The sequence below is a fragment of the Sabethes cyaneus genome, chromosome 2, assembly GCF_943734655.1.
Source record: "Sabethes cyaneus chromosome 2, idSabCyanKW18_F2, whole genome shotgun sequence".
In the NCBI taxonomy this organism is placed as follows: domain Eukaryota; kingdom Metazoa; phylum Arthropoda; class Insecta; order Diptera; family Culicidae; genus Sabethes; species Sabethes cyaneus.
This window is the reverse complement of record NC_071354.1, coordinates 126836060-126851917: the sequence shown is the minus strand read 5'-3', so window position 1 is coordinate 126851917 and position 15858 is coordinate 126836060. Positions and strand designations below refer to the sequence as shown.

General features: G+C 42.6%; 1 protein-coding gene across 1 annotated transcript in view; it reads left to right on the top strand.

Annotated features, from left to right (window-relative positions):
- The first annotated feature begins 1592 nt into the window (after positions 1 to 1592).
- Positions 1593 to 15858, top strand: part of LOC128734912 (small nuclear ribonucleoprotein Sm D3) — a 37955-nt gene continuing 23689 nt past the window's right edge. The window contains exons 1-2 of the mRNA XM_053829313.1: positions 1593 to 2011; positions 2069 to 2095. Of these exons, the coding sequence (XP_053685288.1) occupies positions 1699 to 2011; positions 2069 to 2095 (340 nt within the window). The 5' untranslated portion in view covers positions 1593 to 1698. The remainder of the gene's footprint in view (positions 2012 to 2068; positions 2096 to 15858) is intronic.

The following is a 15858-nucleotide window of genomic DNA, read 5'->3' as shown; positions in this document are numbered from 1 at the left end:
TTTCGTTTAATTCCGTAGGTTGCAAAATTTTTTGCATCGATTAATCCGCCTATTAAGTTTGATTTACTTATTTCGTCATCCGATTCCTCCTCCGATTTGGTAGGGACCTCAATTGCATACACCTATTATTCCACCTATTTCGTCGGGTTGCGTAGGTTGCATAACATTGTGCCTCAATTCATCCGCCTATTTAGTTTGATTTACTTACTTCGTCATCCGATTCCTCCTCCGATTTGATCGATTTTAGTATGGAGCCCAATTGAATACATCTATTAATCCACCTATTTCGTCTAGATCCGTAGGTTGCATAACTTTCTGCCTCGATTCATTCGCCTATTTAGTTTGATTTACTTATTTCGTCTTCCAATTCCTCCCCCGATTTGGTCGGTATTAGTAGGGAGCCCAATTGCATGCACCAATCAATCCACGTATTTCGTCTGTATGGATAAATTTTATCTCCCGATTAACCAGCCGATTTCGTATGGTTCCGTAGGTCGGCTCTAATTCAGCACCCTACTAAACAACCAACTTAGTCGGTTCTAGTCGATCGATTTTGTATACCTGAGAATCGGTATATTCCCCTGTAAAACTCCAATAAGCGTAGGCTGGTAAATGTTGCAAAAATCGGCCGATCCGTAGGAAGCAAAATAGGGCGATTCACCCTACGCGAACCTACTAAATAGGGGGAAAAGTAGGAAGGATTTTTTATGGGGTAGAGTGACTATATACAGAGTGGCGACAATGTCAAAATTGGAATGATAATTATCTGTCAGTGTCATTCCAATCGAGCAGACAACCTATCCAACGCGTATGCAGGAAAGAGAAAGAAAAACCTAGGATAAACCGCATTGCATACATTTGGGATGACTTGGCGCCACTCTGTATATAGTCACTCTAGAGCAGACGACCTATCCAACGCGTATGCAGGAAAGAGAAAGAAAAACCTTGGAAAAGCCGCATTGCATACATTTGGGATGACTTGTCGCCACTCTGTATATAGTCACTCTAGCAGTAACATAGCGAGAAAAAAAAGAAAAAAGCAAAACATCGATTTTCATTGTTCGATGTTGTACTCGCTGCTCTCGTTAATGGCGCATTCCCTTGGTGATTCGCTGTGTGCGAAACGGTGCTGCCACCTTCCCAAGTTTGTTCTATTTGTGAAGTCGGTGCGCAGGTTTGTTAAAGAGTGAAAAGGATAGACAAAACTTTGCACCACATTTTCACAAACTTTCCATAAGGCAGTTCCATGAGGGTACAAGAGATCGATTTGTGCTTACAGCGAATTGGCGATGCCAGCGGTGAAAGAGATTTCGTAGGCTGCTCGCACTTACAGGGAATCTCGTGCCGAACTGTCAACGCGTGAGTGTTGACAAAAGCAAAAATACTTCCCTTTCTTTTTTTCTCACGCAAACCCCTGAACTAGAGTGACTATATACAGAGTGGCGACAAGTCATCCCAAATGTATGCAGTGCGGTTTTTCCGATTTTTCTTTCTCTTTCCTACATACGCGTTGGATAAATCGTCTGCTCGATTGGAATGACACTGACAGATAATTATCATTCCAATTTTCACATTGTCGCCACTCTGTATATAGTCACTCTACCCTGAACAATATAAGCAACGCTGGCAAGGCCAATTCCATTTCAAGCGGTTAGCCGATTTACAATTTTTCAATTCGAATAGAAAACTCTTGCTAGAATGTCTATCGGAGTTCCTATAAAAGTTTTGCACGAAGCAGAGGGTCATATTGTAACCTGTGAGACTATTACCGGTGAAGTATATCGAGGGAAACTTATTGAAGCTGAAGACAACATGAATTGTCAACTAATGCAGCTTACTGTGACTTACCGTGATGGCAGAACGGCAAACCTAGAGAACGTTTACATTCGTGGATCTAAGATACGGTTCTTGATTCTTCCGGATATGCTTAAAAATGCTCCAATGTTTAAAAAACAGGGAACGAAAGCTGGTACCGCGGGTAGAGGGAAGTCAGCTATTTTACGGGCACAAGGTATTAAATTAATGTTTAAATAAATATGTTTGAATATTAAAATCGTTTATATTACAGCCGCTAGAGGACGAGGTCGCGGTGGAGGTAAGTTTATTGTCCTAAGTTTTTCGCTAATAATCGATGAAATTAATAATTAACACAATTATTCCTAACGTGGGTCAGTCCCGGCGTAGTGGTTAGCATTAACACTTAGGCTGTGAACCATTTCGCGAAATTTTTAACTTTTTGGTCAAAAATTTGACAGTTCGATGGTTTTTCGAAAATAACCCTGCTCGGGAGCATGGTTATTTTTAACCAAGTTTTGAGAGCCAATGAGATATGCCAGAGGTGAGGAAAGAGCTTCGATGTGCTTCACTGATTTTTCCTGTAATTTTTTTTCATCGATGTATGGATGTTATTCAACCCGAAATGAAACGAGATAAATGTTATCCATCAAATAGGAGCAAATGAACAATGAATGAAATTCAACCAATTTCAACCTGGACTGAATAAATAAATTCGCTGTTATAGAAACATATCTTCATCCTCACCTTATATATGCTCTCATTGAGTAAAACAACTATCAATCTGTCAAATATGAAATGGTTCGCATTCTGAACTGATTTTAACCACTCGAGGAGAAATAACCTTCGAACTGTCAAATTTTAACTAAAAAGTTAAAAATTTCGTGAAATGGTTCACAGCCTTAGAAAAAAGTACCGAGTACCGGTAAAATTCGATGGTGCCAATCGACTATTACGGATCATTAGTAATGTTTGGCATCATAAAAAAAATTTACCGAACGTTCGGCTGCTCAGAGTTTGGTAAAAAAATTAAGTGTGTTCACGCCTCTCACACCGAGTACCCGGGTGAACATCTCAACCCCGCAGAAGTCATGAATGACCCAACCTGGTTAAAGTGACTATAATCGAAAAAAAAAAACAATTATTAAATACCTTTGGACCTTGAAGTTAACACAACTATTGTTCTTTTTTTGCATATAGGGTTTTTTTCTAATTCCCGTCGTAATAAGTAAAGCCATTCTAATTTTCATCATTTGTTGGATGGATTTGATGAATACTCCAAAAGTTCTTGTGCTGAGTTGACTAAAACACACTTACCTTCCGATCCGTGAACTTTGAAACCACTGAAAAGCGACTATTAAAGCATATTATTGAAATTACGCAACTGACTTTATTGCTAAAATTCGTCGTACCGTTTTTAAATCCGTCCATCAAAATTTTTCATCGTCCGAACTAAAAATCACAACAATGTTTACGAAGCTAACGCGCATGTATTTTGTGTAGGACGGCATGCCAAATGTTATTCTACAAAATTTCTGCAGGTCAGGCAAGTTTTCCTGGCTGTAAAATAACGACAATGCCTTGCGTGAGTTATTTTCATTTATGAATGACGGAAATTAAAACGATTAGTCGGCATTGTCTTCTTCGTTGCACGAAAAAACGTAGGAAATTTGCTGGTAGGACTTCTTTAATGATAAAAAGCATTTAAATAGATCTCAGCTCACTTTGATTGATCGCATGTGATAGACAGCAAACTAAAATATTAGGGAATAACTAGTTTTGCATTCTGTGTCATAAAAATACTGATATTTTTAATAATTTGTGTTGGATAGGACGGGAATAGGCAATTATGACGATGTAGCAACATACCCTATTGTTCGTAACACTCAAATAGAAATTTGCGTACCTACGCATTGTGGGTGTGCCTGTGCGCGTTTAGACTAAAGTTTTTAGAGCGTCTTAGTAGAATACGAAACCTGAAGACCTGAAACCTGATTTAAGAAAAAAAAAATCTAAATTAAATTCCACTATTTGATCGCGGCAGATACGTATTTCGCCTACCTCTTGCAGGCTTTATCAGTGTCTTCCAACTGTGTTTTCCAACTCCGAATACAGACACTGATGAAGCCTGCAAGTCGCAGGCAAATTACCGATCTGTCGCGAATAAATACAGCCAGAATTCGTTAATTGTGCCACGACTATCAAGCCGTGTTCGTCAAATGGGCTGACTGACAGTTTCCTGAGGGGTACGCAAATTATATTCGGTCTGCTGTCTGCATTCAAGTATGATACTTAATAATCGACTATTGATAGTTGATGACTATTTGTTTTAAACGTTTTAAACAGACAATGGCTGTATCGTCGGGAAGAACAACGACGAAACGCAAATACAGCATTCGTTTGCTAATTGCACGAATGAGGCGATGCAACTAGCGAATTTCGTTTTTTAATTGGACGATGGTTGCCAATATTTATTGTAAAACGTGATGCACTATCACTGTAAAGAACTCTTCACCATGCATTCACACGTACGCTAAATTTTGGGAAAAACGTAAATTTTTACAAACGGACTAAAAGCTTAACCCTAGAGCGGTCGCGCTAAAAAAGTTACGTAAGCGGTCGCATCGTGTACTGAGTACACGGCGAATAATGCTACCTGTATCTCAGGACTGGCATGAGATAAAAGCACAGACAAAATAAAAGGTTGCGGTTTTCGACAAAGTTGTTTATATAGTTAAGATGCATCTGGAATCAGACTTTCCTGAAATCTCGCGAGCAGAGAGAAGAGACAAAGAGCTCTGCTCTATTTAGTTTCGTATCTCATGCAATCAATGCGTGCTATGTGCAATATACGACCGGCGCTAAAGGGAAACGAGCGAGACTTTGATTCGATACGTGGAATTTTCGGTGCGACGTGCTTTACGATGTCTCGTCGGATGTCAGGCCCAGCGAGCAGCAACAATTACGCGCGAAACGCGTGCACATGAAACAGCTCGTGTACTTTTTCTCGTGAGCTCGTCTCGCGTACCGCAGATATATGAATTGACTTTCTGCACAAAGCGAGATACGTAAATGTGCAGCTTTTTCCAAGCTTTATTCAAGGTAACGTTCTGACATGAGCTTGCTTATCTCTGATAAAGGGTAATGCTTAGAATGCTAAATGTTTAAATGGTTTAGTTGTAAACAAAGTAAACAAAGGTGATCATTCACGTTTAACTATAATTCTAGTAAACGTTTTGGGTCTATTAATGAATTGGTGCTTTTGAGCTCTTATGATTCTAATTCAGTATGATTACGATTTTGGCACGGACTGATTTTATTAAAAAAAGCATTCGTCAACACAAAATATTTCGCTTCCGAAAATATGCTTAAGGGGACCCTACTCTGGAAAACCGAAAAACAATAAATTTTCGTAAATATTTTTCAGATGATAGAATTATAGTTAAGTGTTGGGGTATTGGTTAAGGTATATTTGAAGATATATTTTGTATTTTTTGGTTACCAGAATAGTGATTATTATGCTGGTGGCAAGTGGGCGTGTGAATACCTTCTAGAAAATAGTTCCTTGCTGGCGGTACATGCCGGGAAACAACGGAGTATCGTAGAACGGATTTCAAGGATGATTTTGAAGCTTTAGGTCAAAACCTAAATTCTTATGTAGCGGTTTTCGAAAATTCGAAAAATTACCAAAATGGCGGCAATTTTTCCAAGACAGGTGTTTTTTCATCAAAAATCGTCAATTAAGAGTTCATGAAAAATTGAAAATTTGAGATATCGAAAGACGGCTACGTAACAATTTAGATAATTCATTTTTACATGCTGAAAAAATAATTCAGCCAAATCGATCCTCTAGATTCTGAGATACACGTACCGCCAACTAAACAAACATGATTTCGGAGAAAACGCGTTCAAAGTTTCGTACAGCAGGTGACTCCACAATATTTGCTATAAGTTTTCAACGAGATCAGATATCAAAAAATCCTTTTGGCATGACATTTCTGAATGTATAAGCGTCTCGAAAATACAAAAATCAGAGGGGTTGTGTACAAGACACGTCCGCTTATATAGGTGACGCAGGACTACGTAAGTCTCTTTGTAGCGATAGTGGCATGTATTCATGCTTGTAATCATTCGGTTCTTCATGTATACATGCTATATGCAACATATATACATGCTACATGCGTTGTATGTAACATTTTTCAAAGTAGTAACATTACATACGTTCAATTCTCAAAAGATTGTACATTTGAAAACAATTTAACAAAATCAAGAACACAAACTATTGCTTTCCTGCTACCTTACTGAAATTAACGATTGTTTTTATTACCCATGATTCCCCACGTTGAAGGGATTTTACCAATTCAATCCTATTTTATCAACAGCACATCTTTTCACTACTTTTCTAATGAAACGGCAAGCATGCGTATTCATACAGAGTCGTATTATAACCGAACAGTACAGCTGTAGCACATTTTTCCAACACAGATATCAAGTTCGCCGAGGTTTAATCGTCTCGCAGTAAAGAATTTGCGATCTGTTGGGACAACGAACTTGTGTCATTTTTTCTGGCACACTTCCCTAACACAGACATCAAATTGGACTAGGTTTAATCGCGTTCGTAAGAAATCTGTTGGCACGAAGGGGCTTTGTCACTCTTTCTGGCGTACTTCCCAAGCAAGGACATCAAAATGGTCTAGGTTGAACCGCGGTGTTAAGAAATTTTGTTAAAATGAGGAAACTTTGTCACTTGTTTTGGCTTACTTCCCAAGCACAGATATCACATTGGTAGAGGTTTAGATCATCGTAAAGAATCTTCCAACCAATCACGAAGCGTGAATTCTGGTAAAACATAGGTTTATTATTTTCAATTTTTCAATAGTTCAACATCAAGAATCCATATTTTTCTTCATTTGGGTCAATTCTTAGAAGATTTTCCGATCGATTGGTGTAAGAATATTGAAAATCGATCGGAAAACCGCTGAGCTATTAGCACTCAAAACCTTTCATTTTTCGTGACGCTCGCATTTTTCGATTTTTTGGAATGACACCCTATCTCAAAACTTGCCGTAAGACGTAGTCCTACGTCAAAAATAAAATTCGATTTTTCCGATTTTCCAGAGTAGTGTCCCCCCTTAAACATCAAGCAGTTTCTGCACGCATGTTCAAAATGACGCAAAATGATGACGCCAGGATGTTTTGTAAAAAAAGTTTGTAGTTGTAGAATGTTTCGGAAAGTAATGTTTTTATTAACGTGGGATTAACGATTTTATTAACGTACACGTCTTACCACAGAGTATAAAAACTTGCACATACTGATGTCATCATTTTGAGTATTTTGAACATGTATACAAAAATTGATTGTTTGTGTTTGTATTAAAATTGATGAATTGTATGTTTAATCATATTTTTGTTTGCGTGTTGAAAAACCCGATATAATCCACCTAGCGGTGAAAGGAACCTTTGTTATACGGTCTTACTTGCTATTTGAGATAGAAATCGACACGTCTTCGTCTATTGGGTAACGTTGCGTAATGCGTTGGTTTACATAAAATTTTTGAAAATTGAATAAGTTTACAAATTTTGAACAAAATAGGAACACTTTTAAATTTTGATAGATCCTTTTTTCATGTAATTGCTGAGTAAGGATAAGTAAGTTGTTATTAATTTGAGTAAGTGCAAATAAAAGTGAGTTGTAAGAGGAAATCTTATTCTTTAACATATACATTGCCTAGTAAAGGTCTAGTTTATAGGTTTGTGAACTATGCATAATTTCCTGCAATGTCATTCTATTTAATTCATATCAATAGAGTTTTCTTGAATAATTTTAATCAATTTTTATTAACCTTCGGTTACTCACGCTGTTGTATTTTGTACAACACGTGTAGGTTTTTCAACGCCATATTGTTATAAAGTTACAAATCGTTGTTTAACTAACGAATATTCTTCAATAAACTTATTCTGAGCAAAATGTCATAATTATTCAATGCATCAATAATTTAAATTGTTTGAAAAATAGATCAGCATAAACCGCCATCACAGAAACGAAACAATCAGCATGCGAGGTGTACCGCAATTGCCCCAAGTGGAATTTTCTCTCGTTTCTTCATATGGAAAAATGGTGTCTGTATGCAGCAAAACTAGCCAATGTAAAATGTTTAAAATGTATTTGCTGGTAGTCGAGTAATTCGTAGTCAAAATTAAGGTATTTTTTATAATCAAAGTTCTACAGTTCCTAAACAAGCAAACATAGAGGTATACTATATTCAGCAAAGTTGTGTATTTTTATCATTTGTACAATTTTGTAATACAAGAAAAAGTCATACAACAATTACAAAAAGAGCAAAAATATACAAACTAAGTTCACAAATTCATATACAATAAATAAGATTTTTCTATCTTAGCTGTAGAGATGGAAGGTTACTGTCTAGCAAAATTTCTTGTAATAATATGCTCTATAACTTTGCAGAACACAGCAATGTGTTATATTGACACTGAAGAAAAATAATTTTTTTTATTTCACTTTTAGGGGGATTAGTCAAAATTTAGATTCCACCAGACGATAGAGCTTTTAATTTCAAGAAACTATTCTAAAGGTTTGATAAACCTAAAACCAAGTTTTCCCAGTCAAACCTCTAGTGCGCACGTTTTCTTTGGTTTGGGGTTATAGTGCGCGCGAGTAACTGTGTTGCAAAAGTTGGCGCGAGTGTTCGAGGGTTAATATCTTTTGACCGGTACAACCAATTCTTATGAAATTTTGCATATATATTCGTAGTGTCAAAACCTCTCGTTTGATATTAAAATAATTGAAATTAGGTAAATTATCTTGGTTAAAATCATTATAAATTATTGTTAATTTTGGTGTGGTGTATACGGTTGCTCATAACTTTCAAATTAAACGTCCAATCAAAAAACCATTCAATAGTGATCTATTAGCATATATTATCTTTCAAATGAGACTAATAGCGCATAAATCGGTTTGGCCATCTCTAAGAAACAGGCGATAATTATTACCTTGTCAAAACAGGTTTTTTAAGCATAACTTTTAAACTACTTGTTTGTTTTCAATTAAAAGTTTCTGAATAATTTAGCTTTAATAAGGGCTTTCATTTGATACTAAGATCGTTGAAATCGGTCATGTAGTTCTAGAGAAACCCGTGTCACGTATTTTTCACATTTTTCTTTATAACTTTTAAACGAAACGTCGTGTCACGAAGTAACTCAATAGTGATCTACTAGACAATAATACCTTTCAAACAAAAGTAATAGCGAACGATTCGGTTCAGCCATCTCTGAAAAACAGGCGATAGAAAAAATCATTACATACATACACACACACACAGACATTGCTCAAATCGTCGAACCTTATCAATTGGTATATGTGATTTGGCCCTCCGGGCCTCGGATCAATTTCGTGTTTTTCGACCAATTTTTAAACCTTTGTTATAGTATAACAAAGGTAAAACATATACTTTTGTTGCCAAAATCAATCCATGCCAAAATCGAGGCATGCCAAAATAGAACCATGCCATAAATGAAATCCCACTGTATTTGGAAAACCAATGAAACATAACTCCAAAATATAAAGAGATAAGTTCACCATTTCGGTAAGTCTCTCCTCTCATAGAGATTGGGTTTCTCGATACAATTCTTTTAACGGCAAGTTCGATAACTGCAACAACTTTGCAGTCATCAGATCCATATACATATGTATGACGTTTAAAAGTCAACTCACATGATGGAATCTACAATGCAATTAAAAAATAAAAATTAACGAATACGAAATGTTTTTTGCCTTTCTACTATATAAATATATAGTATAAAGGTATAGAAATCACTTGAAAAACCGGAAATTGAAAGAAGGTCCTGCGGGACGAATGTCATATACCATTCGACTCAGTGTGTGTGTGTGTATGTGTGTGGGTGTGTGTGTATGTGTGTGGGTGTGTGTGTATGTGTGTGGGTGTGTGTGTATGTGTGTGGGTGTGTGTATGTGTGTGGGTGTGTGTGTATGTGTGTGGGTGTGTGTGTATGTGTGTGTGTGTGTGTGTGTATGTGTGTGGGTGTGTGTGTGTATGTGTGTGTGTGTGTATGTGTGTGGGTGTGTGTGTGTGTATGTGTGTGGGTGTGTGTGTGTATGTGTGTGGGTGTGTGTATGTGTGTATGTGTATGTGTGTGTATGTGTGTGTATGTGTGTTTTTTTTTTTTTTTTTTTTTAACGAGTAGGGAAATCTGCTATCAGACACCTGAGAAGACAGCTCAGGGAGTGGGGTTTGGTATCCCGTGAAGATCGTGGAGATCCAGACCCACTAAAACCCTACTCGAGTCTCCAGCCTCAATCCCCCCTGGAACCACCTTCTCGGTATTACTTCAGGGAGGGGCTATTGTGCTTAACGCACGCTCTTAGGTAACTACTGGACTATGGTAGTTAGGCTGTTTATTCGCCGTTGATCGGCTTTCCAACGGTTTTGTAGCTCAAGTACGATCTGGGTAGCAGTCGCATTGACCGCACCCCAGACGTCCGAGCTAGAACACATCCTTTGGACTAAGTTATCCGGAGTAGTGTCCTGTCCGCTAACTGCCATCATGTTGCTTCTCACGCCCTCGAAACGAGGGCATATGAAGAAAGCATGTTCTGCAGTTTCCTCAACGTCCGCGCATTCAGGACACTCGGGGGACTCCGCATGCCCAAATTTGTGCAGATACTGTCTAAAACAACCATGCCCTGACAGAATCTGTGTCAGGTGGAAGTTGACTTCGCCATGACGCCTGTTGACCCATCCGGATAGTTCCGGGATAAGTCTATGTGTCCACCGGCCTTTTGTGGAATCAGACCATGCCCGCTGCCATGTGATCATCGAGGCCGATCTTGTGGTACTCCGTATGCCTCTAGTTCCACGTTGGTTGAAGCACTCTACGTCCTCGCTGATGATGATACCAATAGGCATCATACCCGCTAAGACGCAGATTGCGTCATGTGAAACTGTGCGGTACGCACTCGCCACTCTTAAGCACATGAGACGATAGGTGCTTTCCAGCTTGGCTAGATAGCTTTTGGTACCTAACGCCGATGACCACACCGGCCCGCCATACCTGAGTATGGACTGGACCACGTTGGCTAAAAGCCTTCGCTTGCTGCCATATACCGCAGAGCTATTAGACATCATACGAGACAATGCCGAAATAGCTGTGGAAGCCTTCTTGCAGGCATAGTCGACGTGGCTCCCGAACTTGAGCTTGTCGTCGACCATGACTCCAAGGAGTTTTAAGAACCGCGTTGACGAAATAGTGCAGTCCCCGACACTGATATTTGCTTGCTGCACCGACTTGCGGTTGTTAACCACGATAACCTCCGTTTTATGATGCGCTAGGTCCAGTTTCCTGGATCGCATCCAATCTTCAACAATGCTTATAGAGTGAGCAGCCGTCAACTCAACCTCTCTGATAGATTCACCGTAGACTTCCAAGGTGATATCGTCCGCAAAGCCGACAATCGCCACCCCTACCGGAAACTTTAGCTTCAACACCTCGTCATACATGACGTTCCACAACACCGGGCCCAGTATGGAACCTTGCGGAACCCCTGAGGTGATTGGAACGCATTTCTGACCCTCCTCCGTGTTGTAGCATAGCACACGATTCTGGAAATAATTTTCCAGAATTCTGTACAGCGACACCGGCACTTGGACGTTCCGAAGCGAGCTGGCTATGGAGTCCCAGCTAGCGCTATTAAACGCATTTCTCACGTCGAGCATGACAACTGCGCAATAACGAATACCTGTCCTCTTGGGCTGGATTGCCACCTCGGCTGTCTTAGTGACAGACAAGATGGCATCCACCGTAGATTTGCCTTTTCGGAAGCCGAATTGGTTCCTTGACAGACCGTTTGTACCCTCCGTGTACTGTACGAGTCTGTTAAGGATAACCCTCTCCAGCACCTTGCCGGCAGTATCGAGTAGACAGATCGGCCTATATGACGAGGGGACACCCGGAGGTTTTCCCGGCTTCGGCAATAGGACCAGGTTCTGTCGCTTCCATCTGTCCGGGAAGTGGCCAGCTTCCAGGCATCTATTCATTACTGCCCCGAATAATTCGGGAGCCTCTAAAATAGCCGCTTTAATGGCCATATTCGGGATACCGTCTGGCCCCGGTGCCTTGCTCACCTTTAGGGATTTAGCGATATCAATGAGTTCCTCGTTCGTAACCGTCACTTCCTCCCCGACCTCCAAACCGCCGTCGCCCACGTTACTTTGGATGTTCGGCTGGGAGGCCGACCATCCTACGCTATGGTCTGAGATACTGGAACGTCGGCCGTGGGACGACTCAGCGGCCTGGGGCCAGGGCCTTGGCTCGTGGCGCGGAAAGAGGCCCTCGATGATCCGCTCCAGCATCTCTGGCGATTGCTCAGCGGGCGCCATCACACCCTTGGTCTTTGCCATTACGACTCTGTAGGCATCACCCCACGGGTTCGCATTGGCACTAGCACATAACCTTTCAAAGCAGTCTCGTTTACTAGCTTTTATCCCGCTCTTAAGCGCTGCGCGTGCAACAACGAGTGCTACTCGACATTCAGCCCTGCTTTCATCCGAACGAGCTCTTTGCATAATTCTCCTCGCACGAAAGCACGCTCCGCGGAGTTCCGCAATTTCATCTGTCCACCAGTAAGCCGGTGACCTGCCATACCTAGGACGACCTTTCCTAGGCATGGTAGCGTCACATGCTCGCGACAGTACCTCAACCAAATGATCAGCGTTCGGATCGGGCATACCGCGATCACCACACTCTCTCCGGATCGCTTCCACAAATACTTCGGGATCGAAGTATGATGTCTTCCATCCACGGGTGGTTGGAGTGTTGGCCCTACTCGCCGCCTGCCGCCTCGTTATCTGACCGACACCATAGCGGACCGCCTGGTGGTCACTGTGAGTGTAGCCATTATCTACCCGCCAGTCTCCTATCAGACCAGGACTGCCGAAAGTCACGTCGATGATAGACTCCGCACCGTTCCTACTGAAGGTACTTGTGTTGCCGACGTTGGCCAGATCTACGTTAAGCTTTGCCAGAGCTTCAAGCAGAATCCGACCCCTATGGTTCGTGCGACGACTTCCCCACTCTACCGCCCAAGCGTTAAAGTCGCCCGCCACAACCACCGGCCTTAAACCAGTCAGCACAACTGATACTCGGTCTACCATCCGCGTAAACTGCTCGATAGACTAACTCGGCGGAGCATAACAACTGCAGTAGAACACTCCACCCACTTTGGCAACCGCAAATCCCTCGTCTGCAGTTGACACAACCTCCTGAACCGGGAACTTGCTTGTTGTCCATATAGCCGCCGTCGCAGACCTATCCGAGACCCAGTTGCCGTTTCCGGCAGGGACGCGATATGGATCCGAGACTATGGCAATGTCCATTGCTGACTCAGAAACTGCTTGGTGTAACAGCTGCTGAGCTGTGCTGCAGTGGTTCAGGTTGAGTTGTGTCACTTGCACTATGAACGTGGCTTAGTCGCCGGCACACCGGCCGGGCACCTTGGACCTCCCGTTACGTGCTTTGCGTCCCGTTTACCGGTGCAGATCAGGCACTTAAAAGGCTCCGCGCAGTCCTTTGCTTTATGGCCAGCACTGCCACATCTCCTGCACAACTGGCTCCTATCTGGCCCCTTGCAGTTCCAGGCTTTATGTCCGTGCTCGAAACACCGGAAGCAAGCTTCCGACTGCTTGGACACGCTCAGTGGGCATACCGACCACCCCACTTTTAGCCTAGCAGCTTTCAGGGCTTTGTTTCCGTCAATCAGCGGAAGTCGTATGGTGGCTACCTGGGTCCCGGCCGGACCCTTGCGTAGGCGAACCGCCTCGGTTGCCACCACCACTCCACTTTGCTCTTTGAGCGCTTGTACGACCTCACGCACTTCGGTGATCTCGTCCAGGTTCTTAAGCTGGAGAGTCACTTCTGGTGTGAGAGCACGTACCTTCACTCCGTCCCCGAGCACTCCTTCCGCTATTGGCTTGTATGCGGAACTCTTCTTTGTGGCGTCCTTCTTTAACTCGAGGATCATATCGCCCGTGCGTGAGCGGCGGATGCTCCGTACGTCCGCGCCCAGATCCTTGAGTAGGGCGTCTCCTCTCATGGCCTTCAGAACCTCCGAGTATTTCGACCCGTCGGTTTTCAGGATAAGAGCGTCGCCCTTCTTCGCCCGCTTTCTTGCCGGTTTAGGTGGAGCAGTTTTTTTACTGGAGCCTCCTCCGCCTTTTCTCTTGGCCCTAACCTCGGTCCACGGGCCACCTGTCTTGTAGCTTCCCGCTGGTTCATCGGTTAGCTCTGCCAACCCGCTAGCCTGAGGGCTTTTACCGATCAGGCGTTTTTTCGGTCCGCCAGGGGTGCTATCCCCCGGGGACTGTCTCGGGCGCTTGGCGGATGCTTTACCGCTGCTGGTAGCGCCTTCCGTAGCCTCCTGGGCCGCGTTACGACACTCCGTCAACGGGCAAGCGTCCGTTTGTACTGCCTTCGACGCCTTCACGGTCACCTTCTTAGCCTCTCCTGCACGCGCCACGAGGTCGTTGTGCGTTTTGGTCGCTGCATTCAAGGTTCTCCGAAGCATGAGCAAGCTCTGCTTCAGGTCCTTGGAGAAATTTCCGCGACCTGACGTGAACTCGATTATTACCTCGAGCTGCTGTGACGCTGCTACCACTTTAGGTACAGCGTCTCTATTTTTCTCCATCGCCCTGATAAGCGCTGGGCCGTTCATCGCTGTGTCCGGCGTGGTAGGCATACCGCTGCCTTTGCCACCCACACTAGCGCTCCTAGTTGCATCCTTCTCCACCCTTGGTGGAGAACGCTGGATGCCTCCTCTAGCGAACGGGTTTTCCACCGTATCCACACTTGTTATATTTTTGATTTTGTCTTCCATTAGAATCCCACGAGTTGAGGGGAAAGAAAAGTCCGCCACATCAGAGCCCCTCATGATGCGGTAAGGGCTGATTACTGTGGAGGGCGCTCTGGTACTCCACAGGCTCCGTTTGAGGCTGAGTATTTATAGAACCCCCCCCACCATTCATCCCTCGGCACGGGTCGCATGACACCTTGGATTAGGGGTTTATCCATTCATGTTTTTACTTTTAGCCATGGATAATAGCTATTAAAACCATCCTCCTTTGGGGGCTTTGGACCCTCTGCTCAGGTTCTCGGTATTTTCAGGTTCATCGAACATGCTTCTACCGAGATCCGTCATTTGCAGGCGGAGAGTTTACACTCAGCCTTCGCATGAGTGCCCCCTTCTCTGTCCGCATACGACCCTAGTTTCCACCGGTTGTCCGATTTCCACTAAGGAGCGTATCCCGGATGGTACCACGAGGAGGTAGAGATAGGAGTTGCTATATAAGAGGCTGTGGAACTTCGTGATAGTTCTGGAGCGCATTATTCAACCATTTACCATCCGTGTGTATGTGTGTGTATGTGTATGTGTGTGTATGTGTATGTGTGTGTATGTGTATGTGTATGTGTGTGTATGTGTGTGTATGTGTATGTGTGTGTATGTGTGTATGTGTATGTGTGTGTATGTGTATGTGTGTGTATGTGTGTGTATGTGTATGTGTGTGTATGTGTATGTGTGTGTATGTGTGTGTGTATGTGTGTGTATGTGTGTATGTGTGTGTGTGTGTGTGTGTGTGTGTGTGTGTGTGTGTGTGTGTGTGTGTGTGTGTGTGTGTGTGTGTGTGTGTGTGTGTGTGTGTGTGTGTGTATGTTACGCTTTCAATCTCACTCACTTTTCTCGGAGATGGCTGGACCGATTTTAATGTTCTTAGCAGGGCCCTACAACGTCACCTTCAATTGCATAGCGTCACTCAACAATGAAGCAGTGAAGCTTCGGTTTCTACAGAAGCAGCACCGCTTCAGTTTCAAACTAGCTTCAGTCAGCGTCAGCGAAACGGGTTTCACTTCGTCATGACTATCGGTTTCAACTTTTCATTTGAACTTTTCTATCAAATATTCAGAAGAAGGCCAGCAACTTGAATGCAAATGAATTGAATTTAAGGAACAATTCCTACAATGCAACGCATATTAAAG